A 21,601-nucleotide genomic window follows, 5' to 3' on the forward strand; every position below is an offset into this window, starting at 1 on the left:
TCATTCCCACAGGCTCAGCCCAGAGAGGCTTTCCCATGACGCCCATCGAGGCCAGCTTTGTCCATGCATGTATCCAGGAAAGGAAGGCTTGGGGGTCCACAGTCCTGCTCCAAACACCGTGGCACTGGGCTCCCCCATTTTCACAGTCAAGACTTCCACTCGTGGTGCCCACTCTGGCAGGCGGAAACCTGGAGGAAGCCAAGGCCAGGAAGGGAAGGGAGAGCCCTCCTTCCCAGGCATGGTGGAGAATGTCCTGTTCTCCAGACGCTCCCCTCCAGCCACCCGCCACCTCCCGGGCCCCTCCACAGACCACAGGGACAGGTCCATGAGTCAGTAAGTCAGGCTTGCAAAAGTGTGCAAAGAAGTCAGCTCCTCTCCTTCAAATCCACCCCCACACCATCTACCCTGAAGGGGCATCTCTGGTCGTTTCCCCTGTGCCGAGGAGAGCTCTCCTCTCCAGGAACACAACCTCAAGTGCGGGTGCAGGGGGAGAAGGCAGACGGGAAAGCTGCTTTGACAGACTCAGGTCCACAGAACTGGAAGGGTCCTTGGAGACAGGTGAGCATCCTTGTGTGATTAACGAGGAAACTGAGGGTATGAGGAGTGAAACGATCCCTCCAGGCCCACTACGGAGCCCAGCGCAGAGCGAGCACAAAAGGCAGGTCTCCTGTCTCCAGGCCACCACAGCAACCACCTCCACCCACCACCCATTGGTCCCTGTTTCTCCCAGTGCAGCTCTCCCACCTGAACTCTGAGTCCAGGCAGAGCTCCCCAGAGGACAGCTGGCCATGCTATAACAATCCCCAGGTCCTGCCAAACTCGTCCTGAACGCAGGCTCTCCCTCATCCCTTACCCGCTACTGGCAGGTGGTGGAAAATCTGAGTGGGGGCGGGTGGGACGGGCTGTGGGAGATGAGTTACAGCAGTATCCTGGCTCTGGACCAGGAGCTCACCTGGCCACACGCTGGAGCACCGGACCTTCCCACGAAGGACCTGATTCAATACCAAGACACAGCACGTGCGTGGGTCCTGCAGTCGCCCTTGCGGACATTAACGCCCAGTGCCTGGCGCTCCCCCACTCGGCTCGGCGCCTCTCAGAAACTGTCAGCACTTAGCTCCCAGGACACCTCATTCTCAACCCTCCCAATACCTAGTCTTGTTTAAATACCCTTTCTGGTTCTACATTGTGAAGCTTACCCTCCAATTCTCCTCTTCCTGGGTCCCCCTGCCTCCAGAAAAACAAACAAACCCCACTGGCTCTTTGAACAGACACAGATGTTCTTACAAGCCACCAAATCGCCCTGCTCCAAACTCTCCCGTCTCACTCAGGGCCGCAGACCCCTTAGGAGCTGCACACTGTCCTTCCTTAAGACACCACTAGTAAAGGGGGTGCTGCCGTTCATGCCGCTCCTCAACCCAAGACTCCTTGTTGAGACGTCTGAGGGAGGCTCACCCATGCCCCTGTAGCCTGGTGGCCGCCGTGCACCCAGCCCACACGTGTGCACGGGGTCCGCAGGCCCCAGCTTGTCTTCACTGGGCTTGGACTCAGGCTGGCCCTCCAGCTCCCTTCGAGGCGCAGTTCCTCATCCATCCTGTCATTCCTCATACCCTGCGCGTGCCGCGGCCTGACAAGGTCCTCTTAGCATTTAGAACAAGGAGAGAATGCATCTTGACCCAAGAATTAGTATGCTCCCTTCCATCGTGTTTTGGGCTCAAGTGGCCCATGAGTCTGCTTTATCTCAGCTGCCGGGAAGCTCCGCTTAGTAACCCTGCCAGAGCGCATACTTGCAGCATTTGCTCCCAGACTTCCTTATCAGGGGTCTCAGTTTTTACTTCTAAGCGTCCTCCTGTTGTATGCAGTTTTATTTCAAATCACCTCGATTAGTTTTTGTAGGCGATAAGGTATATTTTTTTAAGTAAGCAAAAGAGAAAAGCCTATCTTCTCCACGGCTTTCCCAACCGGCAGCCAGCTCTGGGGATGAGCCCCTGCTCTGAACTCAGCAGCGCTTCTTTTCCAAACCAAAGTCCTGCTTCTCCTTCCACACGAACAGGACCCCAGCGCTTCCAGGACACAAAGAAGCCCCCTTCCCTCTGCAGCCCCTGGCCCCCACTGCCTCCACTCCTGCCTCCCTGCCAGGCCTGCACCCACTGCGGCCGCTCCCACCCTCCACTCACAAACACTCTAACATGTTCAGTCTCACACTCACACACACACACACGCTGACACACACTCCACTCCCACACTCTCTCACACACTATGACACTCTCACATACTTGCACACACATTTTCACACATTCCCCCACACATACACACGCTCACACACCACACACACTCCACACTCTCTCATACACACACACACTCACTCCCTCCCTCTCTCTCTCTCTCTCTCTGAAAAGCACCATGCCTCAGCCACTCCCTCCCTCAGGAACCCCTTTCTCTTCTGGACTCTGGCCCACTCTCTACCGGCTGTGCTTCCACCTCCCAGCCTCCCTGTCACAGCCTCCACTTCCTTTGCCCCTCCCTTAAGAACTGGTGTTTCCAGCAGAGTCCTGCCTCACTGTCCACACCAACGGCTTCTCTTCTCACCAAAACCTGAGGATGCCCAAATCTGCAGGGATCTCCAGCCCGACTCCCTCTTGGGTTCTCCCAACCCGCCCTGTACATCTCAGTCACCGAGTGGCTTTCATCACCAACCAGGCGTCCAACAATCCCAAACCCACGTCTCCACTCCAGCCTCTTTACTGAGCTCCAGGCCCACAAGTCCAAACGCCCCCAGACACTGCTGTGGGGATGGCGATGGCCCCCCAGGCACCTCAAATGCTACACATCCAACAACCCCTCTACTGAATGATTCCATCGCCCCCTAGTTATTCCCCTAGGAAACATGGTGGTCACCATTCATTTATCCATTCAAGTAACGTTTGTCAAGCGCTTACCACATGCCAGGTTCTATGTGCAGGACGAGGCGTGGCGTAAACAAAAGAGAAATGGCTTTTGCCTCCAGGGAACATTCAGCCAGTCATCCAGTCCTGTCAAGTCTACTTACCAATCATCTCTGAAATGACACACTTTTCTCCACCCCCACAGCCACTACCTTAGTCCAGGCCAGTATGCTCTACTGGAAAGAAAGCAGTATAGACCGGACCCCAGCTCTGAAATGTATGAGCAGGGTGACCTTAGGCAAGTGCCTTTCTATGTCTCTATGTCCTCATTTGGTAGATAAAGATCATAACTGTACCTACCTCGTAGCCTTATTGCAAGGATTAAATGACATAAACCATATAAGAGATCAGTGTCTGCTGTGTAGTAAGCAATCTCTGAATCTCTGCCCCATTGCTACCCCTGTTTCTCCAGCAGTCTCACCTCTAGCCTCCCTCCCTCATGGCACCCCACCTGCAGTGGCCACAAGCCCAGGCTCCCTCCCACCCTCCAGCCTTCTCATATGCTTTTCCGGCTGACTCTTTCTCTGGCTTTCTCCTTCTCATTTTCCAAGGTTCAGCTCAAGGCCCCTCCTCTGGGAGGCCACAGCCCCCATCCCACTGCACTGGGACCACTGCTCTCCTTGTCTGTCTCCCCTTCTGGACTGGGTGCTCCTCAGAGAGCATCAGTTCACCTCTGCATGCTCAGGCCTTAGGACTGAGTGCTGGATGTAAGAGGGGCTCGATAAATGCTTAACAACCAACAGGAAAAACACAAGAATTGGAAAGAGGCAAATTTCAACTCACTGTAGCAAAAAGCAAACAAAATACCTTCCTAATAATTAGGGATACATCTATTAAGCATTTACTGTACACCAGGCTCTGGGCTACGCTGTGGACACACATTATGTCATCTAATCCTCACAATAACCCTGAGATTGGGTACTTTTATTCCTGTTTTGCAGGTGAAGGGATGGAGACTCAGGAAATTTTTAAAACCTGCTCCAAGTCACACAGCTGGTAAGTGGAAAAGTCAGGATTCAAACCCAGGACAGTCAGACTCCAGACCCCGCTCCACCCCAGCAGAGGGAGGGATGAGCCGCCTCATGATGTGCCAGAGCCCCGATGGCCCCGGGACCGCACTGGGATACCAGGCAGGGGCTTCCTTTAGAGCTAGGACTAGGATCACGGGACTCCCTTCTCATTCCAGGCTGGCGGGGTCTACGATTTTAAATTAGCTCCTTGGCCTGTTCATCTCGGTCTCCCCCATGTGCTCGGCAGGAGGCTGGGCACAGAGGAGGCACACAAGAAGCCCGTGCTGCGTGAGGGAACGGTCGAGTGAATGAACGACGACGATGCGTTCCGCACACGTCCAGGTCACCCTCTTTGCTGGGCTCGCGACCATAACCCAGCAGACCAGGGAACGCAGGGACGGAACGGCCCGCGACCCCGCAGAGCCGCGGCGCCCTTACCTGCACAGGTGGTCGGCCCGGCACACGCCGCGGAGGTCCAGGCAGTTGGGCTTCTCCTTGTCCTCGTAGGAGCAGCTGGGCAGGATGGTCTGCCGGCGGCGCTCGGCGCACGCCTGGTCCTGGCAGGAGCAGAAGAGCATGCGATAGGTGTACTCGCCGGGCACGCGGTCGAAGAACTGGCGCAGCGCCTTGTGGCACCTGCGGCGGTTGCAGCGCGCAGCGGGCGGGACCTCGCGGTTGCAGATGGAGATGTAGGAGGAGCGCAGCTTCTTGCAGTTGTCGTTCAGGTTGCAGGCCTTGGCGGCGTCCAGGCAGTGGTTGCTCTTGACGCTGACCGCCGGGTCTGCCCCTGTCCCTGCCGGGGGAGAAGCAGGTCAGAGCCCGCACGGGCACGGGAGAACACCTCCCGCGCACTCAGCGTGCTCTCTGCCTCAGTTTCCTCACCTGTGGATCACTTAACAGGCCCACCTCCTGAGGAGGTGTGAGGGTTAAGTGAGTGAACACGAAGGTCCATAAGGCGCACAGGGCAGCGCCTGGCGCAGAGTAAGCTGCAGGTATGGGGAGCTACTCTGATGAGGACTGTTAATCTCAAGTCTTGTTGAAAACTTAGCATGAGCCGAAAAGGCAAGTAACTAGGTGTGCGTGGCCTGTTCACAGCTGTGGGAAATGGCAAATAAAGTGACCGGCTCAAGATCACACAGCTGGGTGGCAGCTGAGCGCCCAGCAGAGGCACGCTTGAGCAGGGCTTCTGGTCAGGGGCACTGCTGGCATTCAGCGAGGGACAACTCGCATTACGGGACCTTCAGCAGCCAGGGTGCAAATAGCATCAGTGCCACCATCCTGACCCCCACCACTGTGACCCCTGACACTGTGACCACACATTTCAAAATGCCTGGGGGTTGGGGGACTACCGCAGCTGGTTAGTGTGGAGACCCCCACACGGGAAACTCCAGGCTGGGGGCCCCAGCAGTGTGAGGTAGAGCCCAGACTGAACACGGCTGAGTGTAGAACCACCACAGGGTGGACACGCTGGATGCTGGGACTCTGGCGTTACTGCCGTGGCTTTGAGCTCTGTGCCACTGCCCACGGAGTGCACCCTCTTGGGCACAAAGCAGGACTCCCAGGAATCATCAGGTTCCCTCTGTGGTGGCTGCCCCACCCCATAAGTCTCAGCTGTTCTGAGGGGAACACACAGCCCAGGGACCACCTGACCCTCCAGTGCCAGCAACTCCCACCTGCAGAACGTCTCCTGTCCATCCTGGTGACAGAGCGGAAGGCAGGATGCCAGACTGCACAAGCCTCCTGAGACGTTCTGGTGAGAGCGAGATGGGAGATCATCTAACCCCACCCCTTTATTTTAGAGAAGGAAACTGAGGTGGTGACGGGCCAGGGGCTTGCCCAAGGTCACCCAGCACACTGGCAGCAAACCGGAGCCGGAGCCCAGATCACGCCAACACCAGGGGATGTCAGGCAGCACCGTCAGCTTAGGTTTTAGGCTGAGCCATAGCCTTTTCATTCTTCGTTCATCCACCCAACCAATGCTTTCCATTATTTACTGAGCACCACCGCCTCCACAGGAGGCCAGCAAGGTGGTGGGAAGAACGCGGGGTGAGGCACGCTGACACCATGCCCACCCTCCCATGGCTAGCCCCGGTGCCTGAGCACTTCCAGTACAGTTCCTGGTGTTCTGCTCTCTTGGTCACTAAAGATCTATCAAGTCTCACCTCTGCACAGCCCTCTCTGCTAGGGGCTGTGTTGGACAGAGAAGTATAAGAGGAGACCCTGTTCTGGAAGAGCTCACAAATCTAGCTAAGAGACCAGGAGGCAGAACAGCACAGGGGTTAAGACCGGGCGTTCTAGAACTGAGCCATCTGCGTTCAACTCCTGGCCCTGCTACTACTTAGCTGTGTGGCCTTGGGCAAGTGACTGAACCTTGCCTTGCCTCAGTTTCCCTGTCCACAAAATGGTACCTACTTCACAGCATTGCTGAGAGCACGAATGAGATAGTTCATTTTTTTTCTCTCTCCCACATGATAATTTTGCATCTACTAGATCATCCCCATCAGCTATTACATCGCTCATCTTTAAGGAAAAAAAGACCTCCTAGTGACCTTACACCCCCCACTCAGCTGCCACTCTATTTTTCTGCTTCCCTTTAAAGCAAAACCCCTCAGACAAGTTGTCGATACCAGTGGTCTCCTTCTCCCCTCCTGTTCTCTCCCGGACCCACTGCAGCCTGGCGTTTGCCTCCCCACAACCCCCCGTCAGTGGTCAGGGACCCTCAGCCCATCAGCAGCCCTGGACACAGCTGGCCACTCCCTCCGGCCCCCTCACGGCCTCCACTCCCTGCTGGTCTTCCTGCTGCCTCCCTGCACTCTCCTTCTCGTCCTGCCTCGCTGGTTCGGTCTTCTCCATCAGGGCTCAGCCCCCTCTTCTCTATATGCATCCGCTCCCCAGGGCCCTCAGCTCACCCCATGGCCTCAAACACCATCAATAAGCTGTCGACTCGCCAGTCAGACCTCCCCACTGAACCCCAGACTCACAGGTCCAATTGCCTGCTTGCCTGCTCCACCTGGAAGGCTGACACCCACATCCCAAACTTTACATGCCCAAAGGCAAACTCCACATGTCCCCCCAAGGCTGCCCCCACCCCAGGTCTTCCTTATCCCTCTGAAAACAACTGCAGCCTTCCAGTAGCTCAGGCCAAAAATCCTGGCGCCTCCTTGACTTCTCTCTCACTCGCACACCACATCAGAAACACCTGGCAGTTCTACCTTCAAAATACATCAGAATCCAACCACGTCTCACCACCTCCACTGCTACCACCTCGGCCCAAGCCACCGCCACTGTGTGCTGCTAAGAGCTTCCTTCCCAGTCTCCCTGCTCTGTCCTTGCACCCACCACCCCCATCCCCAGCCCAAAACAATCTCTCATCACAGCTGCAGCAAACCTTCTAGAACCTAAGGCAGAGAGATAACACTCCTGGGTCCCAAAACTTCCCATCACTTCCCATCTCATTCAGAGGCCTTGGGGTGGCCTACGAGGGAGGCCCTATACCTGTGCTGACCAATATGGTAGCCACTAGCCACACGTGGCCACGGAACTTGAAATATGGCTAACTCAAAATGAGATGTCTATGATTTTATATACAGAAAACCCTAAAGAATCCACCAGAAAACTTTTAGAAGTAATAAACGAATACGGTAAAGTTGCAGGATACAAAATCAACATACAAAAATCAGTTGCATTTCTATACACTAACAACGAAGTAGCAGAAAGAAAAATTAAGAATACCATCCCATTTAAATTGCAACAAAAAGAATAAAATACCTAGGAATAAACTTAACCAAAGAGGTGAAAGATCTGTACACAGAAAACTATAAAACACTGCTGAAAGAAACTGAAGAAGACACAAAGAAATGGAAAGATATTCCATGCTCTTGGATTCGAAGAATTAACATAGTTAAGATGTCCATACTTCCTAAAGCAATCTATAGATTCAATGCAATCCCTATCAAAGTTTCAACAACATTTTTCACAAAAATAGAACAAAGAATCCTAAAATTTATATGGAACAACAAAAGACCCCGAATAGCTAAAGGAATCCCGAGAAAAAAGAACAAAGCTGGAGGTATCACACTCCCTGATTTCAAAATATACTACAAAGCTATAGTAACCAAAACAACATGGTACTGGCACAAAAACAGACACACAGATCAATGGAATAGAATCGAAAGCCCAGAAATAAACCCAGACATCTACGGACAGCTAATCTTTGACAAAGGAGCCAAGAACATAAAATGGAGAAAAGAAAGTCTCTTCAACAAATGGTGTTGGGAAAACTGGATAGCCACATGCAAAAAAATGGAAGTAGACCCTTACCTTACACCATACACAAAAATTAACTCCAAATGGATTAAAGACTTGAATGTAAGACCTGAAACTATGAAACTTCAAGAAGAAAACGTAGGCAGTACGCTCTGCGACATCGGTCTTAGCAACATATTTTCAAGCACCGTGTCTGACCGGGCAAGAGAAACAATAGAAAAAATAAACAAAGGGGACTACATCAAACTAAAAAGCTTCTGCACAGCAAAGGAAACCATCAACAAAACGAAAAGACAACCTAACAATTGGGAGAAGATATTTGCAAACCATACATCTGATAAGGCTTAATCTCCAAAATATATAAAGAACTCATGCATCTCAACAACAAAAAAACTAACAACCCCATTAAAAAATGGGCAAAAGACCTGAACAGACATTTCTCCAAAGAAGATATACAGATGGCCAACAGACACATGAAAACATGTTCAAAATCACTAACTATCAGGGAAACACAAATCAAAAGTACAATGAGATATCACCTCACGCCCGTCAGAATGGCTATAATTAACAAGACAGCAAACAACATGTGTTGGAGAGGATGTGGAGAGAAGGGAACTCTCATACACTGCTGGTGGGAGTGCAAACTGGTGCACCCACTACGGAAAACAGTATGCAGATTCCCCAAAAAATTAAGGATAGAATTACCATATGATCCAGCTATTCCACTGCTGGGTATTTATCCAAAGAACTTGAAAACACCAATGCGTAAAGATACAGGCACCCCTGTGTTCACTGCAGCATTATTCACAATAGCCAAGACTTGGAAGCAACCTAAGTGCCCATCAAGGGACGAATGGATAAAGAAGATGTGGTATATATACACAATGGAATACTACTCAGCCATAAGAAACGATGAAATCCAGCCATGTGTGACAACATGGATGGACATTGAGGGTATTATGCAAAGTGAAATAAGTCAGAGGGAGAAGGTCAAATACCGTATGATCTCACTCATTAAGTAGTAGATAATAACAACAACAAACAAACACATAGAGACAGAGATTGGATTGGTGGTTACCAGAGGGGAAGGGGGGAGGGAGGAGGGTGAAAGGGATAATTCGGCACATGTGTCTGGTGATGGGTTGTAATTAGTATTTGGCTGGTGAACATGATGTAATCAATGCAGAAATAGAAGTATAATGATGTACACCTGAAATTTATACACTGTTATAAACCAGTGTTACTGCAATAAACAAAAAATTTTTTAAAAAAATGAGCTGTCCACACCAGATTCTGAAAATACACACCAGGTTTTGAAAACCTAATAAGAAAAAAATAATAATGTAAACATTTCATTAACAATTTTTAACTTTGATTACACCTTGAAGCAATAATATTTTGGAAAAACTGTGTTAAACAAATGCATTATAAAATTAATTTCACTTGCTTCTTTTTACTCTTTTAATGCAGTTCTAGAAAATTTAGAATTACATGTGATCCATATTGTATTTCTATTAGCCAGTGCTGCTCTCTCTGACCTCACCTCCTACTCCTTCCCCGTACTCACTCACTCTGTTCCAGCCACACTGGCCTCCTTGCTCTTCCTGGGCACGCCCTCACCTCAGGGCCTTTGCACTTGCTGCCTCCTCTGCCCGAAAAGCTCTCCCCCGTCCCACGACCACACGGCTCCTTTCCTCACTCCAGGTCTCTGCTCGTTTTACCTTATCCCTGCTGACCACCCTACATATAATAACAACACTTTACCCCTACTCTGACCTCTTCTCCCCACAGCACCCATCACTATCTGCCACAGTACGTACGTACTTACTCATTTGTTTGTTTGTATCAAATACAGGCTGTGTGAAGGCAGGGCCTTTGTTGGTTGTGCTCACTGCTGTGTCCACAGTTCCCAGTGTCTAGTGCGTGGGTGGCTGCTGAATATGTATTTGGTGAGTGAAAGAGTAAATATACTTAGAACAGTATCTAGTTCATAATAAGTGCTCAAAAAATGCTGGCTAACATGATTAAGGAAGCCACATGAGACAGAGCCGCAGCAGCAGTCAGTACAAGACCACGTCCAATCAAGCATCACATGCCGCCCGGCCCAGAAGTGAAGTCGGGGACGGTCAACAAAGACTGACCCATCACGCCAACACCCTGCCTAGCCAACAACAGCACTACAATTTTACAATTGTAAAAATAGAAGGAGAATTAAAGCAGAAAGGGAATCTATGTTTGTTTTCTTCCTCATTCCATTACCAAATCTTCATTGAGGACCTACTATGTGCCAGGCACTTCCCTAGAGGCCACTGTGAGTCGGGGGTCAGGGTGCTGTAGGAGCAGAGAGGAAGGCATCCTGCCCAGACGGGGTTCACAGAAGCCACGCCATCTCTGTTGAAACCTACAGGATGAGTGGAGGAGGCACAGAGAGTAGAAAGGGGTTCCAGGCAGAGGGAACAGCAGGGCCCAGGCCTGGAGGAGCTGACAGCAATTCAGCATGCCTAGAGGTGGAGACTGAGAGAGGGACCGCGAGAGACGACGCTGTCGGCCACCATGGGCCGCGTGGCCTCCCAAGCAGTTCCTGAGCTGCTGCCAAACCATTCTGCCGGGGCCAGGCAAGGACCCAGGGACACGTCTCTACACAAAGGCCACTCCAGGGCCACCACCTCTGCGGAGGGCTGTCCCCACCAGCTGGGCTGTTCCTCCATTGTCAGGAAGCCGGCTGGGGAGGGAAGAGCCAAGCAGCCTGAGGCCAAGGCAGAGAAGAGCAAGGACAAGAGGGACCCCAGAGAGGAGCAGGGCCACAGCCGCAAACGTAACGGCCGCTAATTTAGGCCCTCGGCTGCTTTCCCGTCCCCAGGTGCTCGGTTCCCACTCCTCTCAGCACGTTCCTGAGCTGATGCCAGTGTAATTATAGCCTCGGTGGCTTCCATTCAGAGCTTAAATAGTGAAAGCTTTTGCTGGGGGGTGGGAAATGTAAAACCCTGGGCCAAAACTTGGTAAATTTTCTAGAAAAAGAAAAACACAAAAAATGTGGCAATAGTAACATCAATTGCCTCATTACCAGGAAGATGCCCCTTCTGATCTTCCCAGGGTGGGTCACAAGCAAGTGGCCTGATGGTGGCCCCCGTTCCACAGTGGGGAAAGGCCCCGGGAGCTGGCCTGGAATCTGGCTCTCTGTCCAGGCCCCTTCCTCAGCAGGCCCAGCTCTGGCTCTCCCCGTAAGTGAGGGCGTGTGCCGGGGCAGGCAGGCCAACTGCACTGGCCCTTCCCAGCCCATCCATGCCTCTCAGTTCACTGGTAAGGCGCCCCTCCCTCAGGTCCAGGAGGCTTTGTTTGCATCTTCCAGAGTCCCCAGGGAGGGGGTGGGGCCAGGGGGTGTGGGGTGGGGGTGCAAGGAGGTGGTGCTGGACTGCAAACACAGCATCACCCAGCATGGCTGCAGCCCTGAACAAAAATTTCCAAAGGGCAGGGAGGGAGGCCCCTGCTCCCTGCCCCAGTCCTGCACAGACCGCACAGGATCTGCAAGGGACTCAGGAGCTAGAAATTCATCCCAGGCCTGGGCCAGCCAGCTCTCCAGACTCATTCCCACTCCCACCCATGGGGTCTCCCAGGCCTGCTGAGAGGAGCCTAGGTGGGCCAAGGAGTGAATGGTAACAGCTGCCCAAGGGAGAGTGAGGCAGGATTTGACCACACCTGGCACTTTCCCAAACCTCAGCGAACGCATCCTCCCCTGGGCACACACTCTGGCATCTGCGTCCCTCCCCTCTCCTCCCTCGGCGAGTGCAGGGCAAGGGGCACCAGCTGTAGAGGGGCTCCCTCACCCCAGCCTCGCCTCACCCACATCCCCTCCTTCCCCCCTGCCCTGAGCTAATGACCCTTTGTCCCTAGATCTTCAAACTGACATGCTGTGAATACCTGCTGACACTCCTACAGAGCTGACTTACCAACCCGCAGTCACCAGGTACCACCTATATCATTTTGGCCCTGTTACCAGTAACCACTTGTACTAATACCTAATTAATTTCTTCCTTAAATCCCTTGATTCTTAAATGAAAATTTTAAATTTCTTCAACTGACCTACTTTTTAAATTTTTCAATACCTATCTAGATTTGTCCTATATAACATCTAATTTTTCTAACACGTGTTAAAATGTACTGCTATTAAAATAAAAATATTTATTCTCCAGCACATCTCCCATTCCTGCCGCAGTGTGCGTGCACTGGGAGACAAGTGACAGATTTCGAGTCAAGGTTCTCAACCTTGGTGCACTGTGACCCACTAGAACTGCCTGTTACACAGACACGCAGACCCACATGGGACCCTCCGAGTTAGGAGCTCCATGGCTGGTGCCCAGGAATCTGGATTTCACAAGCTCCCCATGATGCTGAGGCTGCCTTCCAAAGCTGGAGGACCAGTGACTTAGAGGAAAGGCCGAGCTGCCCGAGGCAGGCTCCCCAAACATACACACCCCCCACCCAGCACACAATTTACCAAACCCGCCTTCGGCAGAAGGGAGTTTATGGTCCTCTGCTGTCACCACAGCATGTCCCCTGGGGAATTCACCCCCCACCCCAATGGAGGCGCTCATCAAGGGAGACTTTCCAACCACAAACAGGGCTCTCCCTTCAGGAGCAGAAATAAGACGATCACCATCCTGTGATACTTCCAAGCCAGTGGGGCCCTGGGCATTTCAGCTCCCCTTCCGGCCTTCCTGGAAACCTCTAGGCTCATCGCTTGCCCCTAATCCTGTTCCCAATGCAGTGTCCACCCTCAAGCCCACCCTGGGGGCCTGGGCCATGCTCCACAGCTTTGCCACTAAAGTGGGAGGCGCAGCCCTGGGCCCTAGTTCAGTCCCTGCCTCTCCCAGCTGTGTGAAACCACAGACCAATCCTCACCCTCTCTGGGCCTCATTTCCTCACCCGAAAGATGACAGGTTTTGAACTATATGGTCTCCTCCTACTCCCTGCCCCCACACACACCAGTGCAAGACTCTGAGGGCTGGAGGGAATGACAACGCTCCCCATCCCGCCCTGTTCCCATAAGCAGGCTGAAAGGAGTTTACCCGGCCCCGTGCAAACACAACAGCATGTGTGCGCACACACACACACAAGGGCTCACAACCACACCTGCCTCCTCCACACACATCACCCACAGCCCTTTGGCCAAACAGCTGTCAGCCAACAAATATTGTCATGGACCGACTACATGCCCTAGAGATCCAGCTGTGAGCTGGAAAGACAGAGTCCCTGCCCTCCAGGGGTCTTTATCCTAGTGAGAGGAAGACTAGCAATAAACACATAAACAAATAAAGAAGGTAATTTAAAGTGCTGATAAGTGCTATGAAGAAAATAAAATAAGGGAATTCAGAAGAGAATGACTAGGGGATGAGGGAGAGCCTGTCCTAGGCAGCAACATCTAACTTGAGATAGAATGACGAGCAGGTTGAAACATGCAAAAAATTCAAGATAAGAGAATTCCAAGCAAAAGAAAGAGCAGGTACAAAGGCCCTGAGACAGGCGTGAGCTTGGCATGTTCGCAGTCAGAAGGAAAGGTAAGGTGGCCAGAGCTTCCCGAATGAAGAGAGAGAGGAAGCCAGACGACAGTCAGGGGAGATCACATGGGGCCTTGCAGGACAGGGTAAAAACTTCAGATTTTATTCTAAGATGCACAGCACTTGGACAGTTTGAAGGAGGGGAGTCAGCCTCATTGACTATGGCTGACAGATGGACAACAGAGTAACAGCAAGGAGGGGGTGACGGGGAGACAAGTGACAGGCTGCTGCAGGAGCAGGTGGAAGGGGTGTGGCTTGGGAAGAGTGGTGACCGCAGAGACGGCAACGAATGAGTCCATTCTGCACATAATTTAGAGACAAAGTCAACAGGATGGGTTGGATACTGAATGCGAAGAAAGAGAGAAATCAAGGAAAACTCCTGGTTTTGGCCTGGATGGTGGAATCGTTTTGTGAAATAGGAAAGACTTGGAGGGAAGAAGAAATGGACAATTCTGTTTTCGATTTAAGTTTGAGATGCCTATTAGATGTCCAAGTGAAGATGCCGGAAAGGCAGAAGGATAAATGAGTCTGGAGTTCAGGAGAGACCTGAGCTAGAGACACAAACTCACCACAACGGACATTAGAGGCTATTTAAAGCCACATAACTGAACAAGGCTGCCTGGGCTGAGGGTGAAGACAAAGAGAAAGGGGTCAGGATGGAGCTCCAGGGCCATCATTTACTGGAGACTGGGAAGGAGCAGACCACAAGGTGGTGGAAAATCAGGAGACGCTGGTGTCATGGAGGCCAAGACAAGACTTTCAGAAAGGAGGATGGTCGACTGAGTCCAAACAATTAGGGGTGTAAGGTGAGCAGAGAGGCAATCAGCAATGAGATGCAGATGAAACACTCCAAACAGGGCTGGATGGAAGGCAGGAAGGGTGGGAGGAAGAGGGAGAGGCAGGGAGAAGAGATTCCACGAGGGGACCCTGCGTTCCCTGTAGGGTGGCAGCCACCCCGACCATCACCTCCACAGCTCTTACCCTCACTGGGCCATCCATGCCCATCAATCCCTCAAGATTCATTTACTTACACAACAGTCGCTTACTGAGCACCCACTAGCGTCCCTGCTCATCCCTGCTCAGGGCTGGGTTGGTGATTCAGAGTGAGGACTCTGGCCCAGCAGTGGCTTGGGAGGTAGAGGACCTGGCTGGGCCACAGCCTGGCACAGCAAGTGTGCACCGGTTATGCAACCTCTTTGAGCCTCACTTTCCTCATCTGCAACATAGTTACACAACAGCCATCCCACCAAGACTACGCTAAAGATTAGACGGGATAACGCAGATGAAAATGCTTCATGCAGTTTCTGGCCCGGAGCACACATGCAATAAATGTTTGTTGAAGGATGTGTTTCCTGGCTGGAAAGATCCTCCCCTCCATCTCTCTGTTTTCACGTGGCCCTGCTGGCAGAAGAGGCCAGGCCCATGTACCTCTTGCTCCAGTCTCACACACCATGCCCCAAAAAATAACGGCATCCCCAGTCTCCCCGTTGGTGAGCAAGAGAAGGCCTTCAGGTAGCACTCTGCTCATCCAGGAAGCCAAGGAGAGCAGGACCTCAAGGGTCTTTCTCACCTGTGGGCCCCCGAGCCACTGGGAGTGATGGCCAGGAGCCCCGCGCCGTGTGGCATGAAGCGGTACCTCAGCTTCCCCAAGACATGACCAGGCCCATCCCGGCATGCCTTCCTGCCAGTCCTCTGTCGTCACTCAAGGCCCAGGGATCCAGCAGGACCCCAGCCTTCATCCCCTACTGCCCTGCATGGCGAGGGCGCCCACCTCCTCAAACCCACCCTAGAAGTCCTAGTCCAGGCTCCCTTACAGCCTTGACTTACTCTGGGCACCTTCCCCTCACCTCCAGCCCCATGCGGCCACCCCAGCACTCTCCAGGGGCAGTGGTATTTTTGGAGGCAGGCCATCCCACCAAAAGTCAATTTGATGAATGGCAAATCCACTGAACATCAATTCAAAAGAAACAATTTGGATGCTTTTGAATGTCATTTTATATTTTGTCAAATTTTAACCACTGTCAGAATTCTTTCTCCAATTCCTCAAAAGGCATATGTGTCTTAATTTTGTGATTCCAGCAACTAAAAATTTAAATTTTATTCTTTCACCTTTAAAGGGACTTTTTCCAGCCACTTTTGAGGGCTCTGTTACTTTTAAATATAGTTTCAGTGGTTTGTTTTTATATTTAGGAGTTTTACCATTCTCATACCAATTCCCACAATGGCATATCAGCTTTAATCTTGTATTTGTAACAATTAAAAACCAAAATTGAGGCATTTCACACTGATGTAATTCACCTAAATCCTTCATCAGCGTTTTTTTATTTGTGGTGAATGAATGTAGGATTGGAGGCACCGATCATAAGCTAAACTTTTTTTTACTGATTATGAAATATACTTTTCTCACCATAAGACGTCTACATCAACTCCTGACCCTTAGGTTCCAAAAAAGGGAATATATCTTAAAATAGAGCTTTGAAAACCATTTGCAAAAATCTTCAGAAGCCATGAAAACCATTCAATGCGAATTTCTAAAAGCTTTAAAAATAGTAGAAAGAAACAAGTTTTGGTAAATCAATAAATTTGGTAAAATCAGTGATTTGGTCACTTAGCATACTGATTTTGAAAGAAGAGACCATTGGGCAGCTCAGGAACAGTGACCTCCAGGCCCAGAGGTGGAGTCCTGCCTTCTCCTCGGGGCCATTTCTGCACCATTTCTCCTCCTGTGAGATTCCTGCCACCAGTCACGGCTCCTTCCGGCTCCCTCTCTGGCACCCCACTCCCTCATCCTCCCCCAGACCCCACCCACTGACCCCACCACTTGCCCTCCCTCAACCACCCCCCCACCCTGTCCTCATCTCCATCCTTACACAGCAAACACCCTGACCTCCTCAGTGCCTCTCTTGCCCCTCCATCCTCCTCAGTAACCACCAACCCTGGTTACCCCTACTCCCCTCCCACTCTGACCCTGCCTCTGAGCAGAATGTTGCTGGAGAAAAACATACAACCAGGCTGACTGGTCTCACTTGAAATTCCCCACCTCACGCCTCAAATGCCATTGTTAAGAGGTCATTTCACACCTCCTCCTGCCTCAGTCTTCCTACAGTGTCTCCTCTCCCTTGTTCTTGCCTCATACTTTCCAAGAAAACAGAAGGTTTGGACAGAAACTCCCTCCCGTCTCACCACAGCAAGACCAACCTGTCCCCTGTACTGTGCCCCCAGCTCTGCCTCCCATTGTTGTGAGTGAGGAAGGGCCCCTGACACGTGTGCTCTGGGTCCCATCTCTCCTCCTTCCCAAGGACTTCACTCCTGAAATTACCCCTTCAATCTCTCCCTCTCCAATGGATCATTTCCAACAGCATCCAACACCCCGCCATCATTGCCCATCTCAGAACACGATAAAAAACAACAGCAAAGCCTTCCGTGACCCCACATCCTCCTACTTCACTGTCCCCTTCACAGAGAAATTCCCAAGAGCCACCTACAGTTGCTATTTTTACCTCTCACCTCACATTCTCTCCTCCATCCTCCCAAATCAAGCTTTCAACCCAGCACCCCACTAAGGATACTCCCGTCAAGGTCTTTAGTGGCCTCCATGCTGCCGAATCCAACGGTCACTTCTCGGAACTTCTCACTTGACCTCTGGATTGCAGTTGGCACAGCTGACCACTTCCTCTGTCTTGAGACCCGTGCTTCTCTTGGCTCCCCTGGCACCCCTGACTTGGTTCCCCTTTCTCAATGGCCCTCGTCTTGGTCTCCTGTGCTAGCTATTCCTCCTCTGCGTGGAGAGCCCAGCCTCCCTCTCTCTCTCTCTGTCTACACTCTCCCTAGGTGACCTCATGGGTCCACGGCTTTAAATACCATCTCTATGCCATTGACTCTCAATCTATATATCAGCCCTGACCTCTCCCCGGAACTCCAGGCTTACATCCAACTGCCTACTTGGCCTTTCCAGGTGGGGGTCTAACTAGCATCTCAGTCCTAACACGGCCAGGAGAGCACTCAATTTCTGCTCCCCACCCCCAACCTGTTCCCTCCCTCCTCTCCTCCATCCTCGTATATGGCAGTAGCATTGTTCTTCAAGCCTAAATTATCAGTTATCCTCAACTCCAGCCCCACACCCTCTCAACTCCACCCCAAAATAGATCCCAGATCTGTGCATCCTCTCCATCTTCCCTTCCATCTTAGGACATGGGCCACTGCAACAGCCTCTTAGCCACTCTCCCTGCCTCCACACTTGCCCATGCCCCTCCCCACTCCACCATCCACTCTCCCACAGCTCAAGCAATCTTTTCAAAAGCATAAATCATACTGTGCTACTCAAGTGTCTATAATTCTCAAAGGTTTCTCATCATTCTTAAAATGAAATCCAAACTCCTTAACCTGCCTGCAGTGTCTCGGTGATCTGGCCCCTGGCTGCCTCTGTGCCCATCTCCCAACCCACTGCCTCCACACCATTCACGGGGTCCCAGGCATACCGCCTACATCCCACCGTCTACCACACATGTCCCCACCTGGGGGCCTTTCCCTAGCTGTCCCCTCTGCCATTCCCCAATCTTCCCACTGCTCGATCCTTCTTGGGAGTTATATTTTGGCATTCCCAATCTAAACAGGCCACCAGTCACCTCTGTCCCATCATCCTATTTTAATCCTTGCTTAGCATTCATCGCTATCTGACTTTTTGTTTGTTGGCTTGTTTTCTGTTTTTCTCTGTCTCAGGCCAATGGAACATGAGCTCTGTAAGAGCAGCAGACTTCTCTGTCTTGTTCACTGACGTATCCTCAGCACCTAAAACAGCATGGCACACCAAGGACGCTCAGCGAATCTGAGGGATGAATTCACACACACACTGCTTCTGCAGAGGGTAGGTACCTAAGAGTCCAGACTTCAACGACATAACTCCAAACTGTAGGAAGCCCTAAAATATGCACATAAAGGTTCAGCCCACCAATTATGTTGTTGATCAGACAAAGATGGCCTTGCCATCTCTGTATTCATCCCTGGACCACTGTTCCCAGGGATTCCCTCAGAGGGAAGAAAGGGGGCTGAGGGCAGCGGTTGTTCCCCTGAGGGAAGGGCCACATCTCTCCTCTCCACTGGCCCACTCAGGCCTCCTCCATCCCTGCCTACCTCCCTTCCCTATCTACCTGCGGGAGGAGGCCACTGCCAAAAACCCATAACTACTCACACACAACACACCATCCCACACACACACACACCAGCCACACACACACACACAGACCACCGCACACACATACACACCTCATAAAAATAGACCACCTCACACACACCACCCTCCACACACAATCCCCAACACATAACACACCATCACACACACACACACTCCACACACATCCCATAAACACACACCCCACACACACACATGCTCACCATCCCACAAACACATCCCACACACACACCACCCACACTCACCATCACACACATACACCACACACACACACATCCCACACACACACATCCCACACACACTCACCATCCCACACACACACATCCCACACACACACTCACCATCCCACACACACACATCCCACACACACACTCACCATCCCACACACACACATCCCACACACATACCACATACACCACCCACACAAACACACTACTCCAACACACACACATCATGCCACACACATACACACCCCACACACACAGACCACCTCATACACACACACACCATCCCATACACACACACACCACCCCACATACACACACCACCCCACATACATACACCACTCAAAAACAAACACACCACACACACACATCACCCCACACACACACACCACCCAGGCATATATCACACATACTTACACTCCCCAGCACACACAACACACACGTACACACTCTGACCCCAGTCTGATCTGTTCCTTTCTCTACACACTCATGGGCTTACAGGACTATGTCGATGTGGTTGGGAGGGGCGTTCCCAGGGTGGTTAGTCAGACCTGCCTTATATCCAGACAAATAAGGTGAGTACAGTTTGTGGCTAAGCCAGGAGCATGCTCAGAGGACAGAACTCTGTAGAGCGGTCTTAGCAGCTACTAGAGAGCAGACAGACCCAGCCCAGAATGACCCCACACCCCTGCCGCCGGCAGAGCCTGTCTTCCAGACCCCAGAGGAAGCAGCAGGTGCTCCCTGGAAGACGCTATTTGGAGGATAGCAGAAAACACCATCACCCCAACCACAGCACGTGCAATTCTACCAGTATAAAGCCTTTCTTTGGGGTTAAATTTTATTCTCTCCTGTTTTTTATTTCATAGCAATTTCTTCCTTGGACACGAAGGCAACCAAACACGAAGTCCCCAACACCCTGCTCACACCTTAGTGCCAGCAACTCCCTCCACCCACCGACAGGAGTGCAGGCACTGGCAGGAGAGAGGAGAAGTGAGACGGAGGAGGGCGACACCTTGGCACCCTGATGGGGAAGCTGGCCTCCTCCCAGCTGGTCCCCACTGCTGATCAGCATGGTGAGTGCCACCAGTCCCCTGGCCCACCACCTTACTTCCCCCTGTCCCACCACCTTACTTCCCCCTGTCCCCACAGTCCCGCTCTCCCCACCCCACACCCTCTCCTTGGCCATCGGAAGAATTCTCTCCCAAAGGGGAGGGATAAGAGGTGACCGAGCTGCAGCTGAAGCCCAATTTTCTTCGACACTCAGAGCCTCTGACAGCTGTTAGAAGACGACTGTGATTCTGAAATTTAAATAACATGCTTCTGCATTCGGCTCAGGGAGACTACCTGAGGATAAGCAATTTATCGCCTGCGCCACCATGCAGGTGGGCAGGGAGAGAGGCTGCCTGTTCCTTCAGTTCCTCCCCTGCCCGCCACCCCCAAACCCTCACCACCACCTCCTCACAGGGGGCACCTCAGAATGGGGTCTCCGAGAGGCACCAGCCAACCTGCTGAACTGGTAAAGCCCTCGCTCGCTCGCCAGTCTGCTGCTCAGCAACCTAAGGGGAGGAGGAGCTGGGGGCACAAAGGCTTGGGCACCCCCTCAGGGGCGCCAGGGAAGGGAGAGGCCTCCCTAGGAATCCAGCAGAGCTGAGGCAGGCCCAGTCCTCCCGCCTCCCTGGCTCCGGCCACTGAAGCCACCTTCATGGGAGACTGACTCTTAAGGCTGGGCTCAGCCCCTCCCCGGGACCCAGGCCCCCTGCAGGCAGTCATGCTGAGCTCTGTCAGGAAGAAGTCCTGGGCAGGAGACCCAACGGAGGAGATCCCTAGAGAGGCCAGTCTCCCATCGGCCACAGGGTCTCTATCACTGTCCTCTGAGCCCATCAGGCTCAGAAGATGTGCAACTCCTTCATCACCTAGAGCTCGGCCAGGCCTGTGAGCCATCCTGCTGCCAGGAATGTCATTCCCAGATCCCACTCCCTCCTCTTCCAAGGCTTTCCTGATTTCCCCAGGCACCTCCAATTGTTGCCTCCCCCGAACTCTCGAAGCAGCATGTGGTCCACACCACCACCAACAGTAAACCTCCTAGTGGGGGTCTAAGTGAGGGTATGTCTGCCCCGCTAGGCAGCGAGGACGTGGACTGACTCCCTTTAAAGCAGTGTCCCGCGTAGTATCTGGAACACACCAACCACTCGACGTTGATTAACACAACGATGTTCCTCCGAGATCCAACCCCAGCCCCACCTCTTCCGCCAAGTGCTGGGGACCCCAGCCAGGATCCCTTCTCTAAACCTCAGACACTCCCGAGACACAGCACACACGGGACACCTCAGACGTGCTTGCACCTCTTGGTCACTTTTCCTCAGGCAGGTCTAACACCTCACACTAAAGCATCAGCTCGCTCCGGCCCCGGACAGTG

The 21,601-nt window shown here is 52.2% G+C and overlaps 1 protein-coding gene across 3 annotated transcripts in view; it reads right to left on the reverse strand.

Moving 5' to 3' along the window:
- Nucleotides 1-21,601, reverse strand: part of GFRA2 (GDNF family receptor alpha 2) — an 89,319-nt gene that overhangs the window by 49,049 nt on the left and 18,669 nt on the right. For all 3 annotated transcript variants that reach the window (XM_087437265.1, XM_004442322.3, XM_087437264.1), the window contains one exon: nucleotides 4,391-4,745. In XM_087437265.1, the coding sequence (XP_087293391.1) occupies nucleotides 4,391-4,745 (355 nt within the window). The remainder of the gene's footprint in view (nucleotides 1-4,390; nucleotides 4,746-21,601) is intronic.

The sequence above is a fragment of the Ceratotherium simum genome, chromosome 12, assembly GCF_057802395.1.
Source record: "Ceratotherium simum simum isolate JZ-2026a chromosome 12, ASM5780239v1, whole genome shotgun sequence".
Classification (NCBI taxonomy): Eukaryota; Metazoa; Chordata; class Mammalia; order Perissodactyla; family Rhinocerotidae; genus Ceratotherium; species Ceratotherium simum.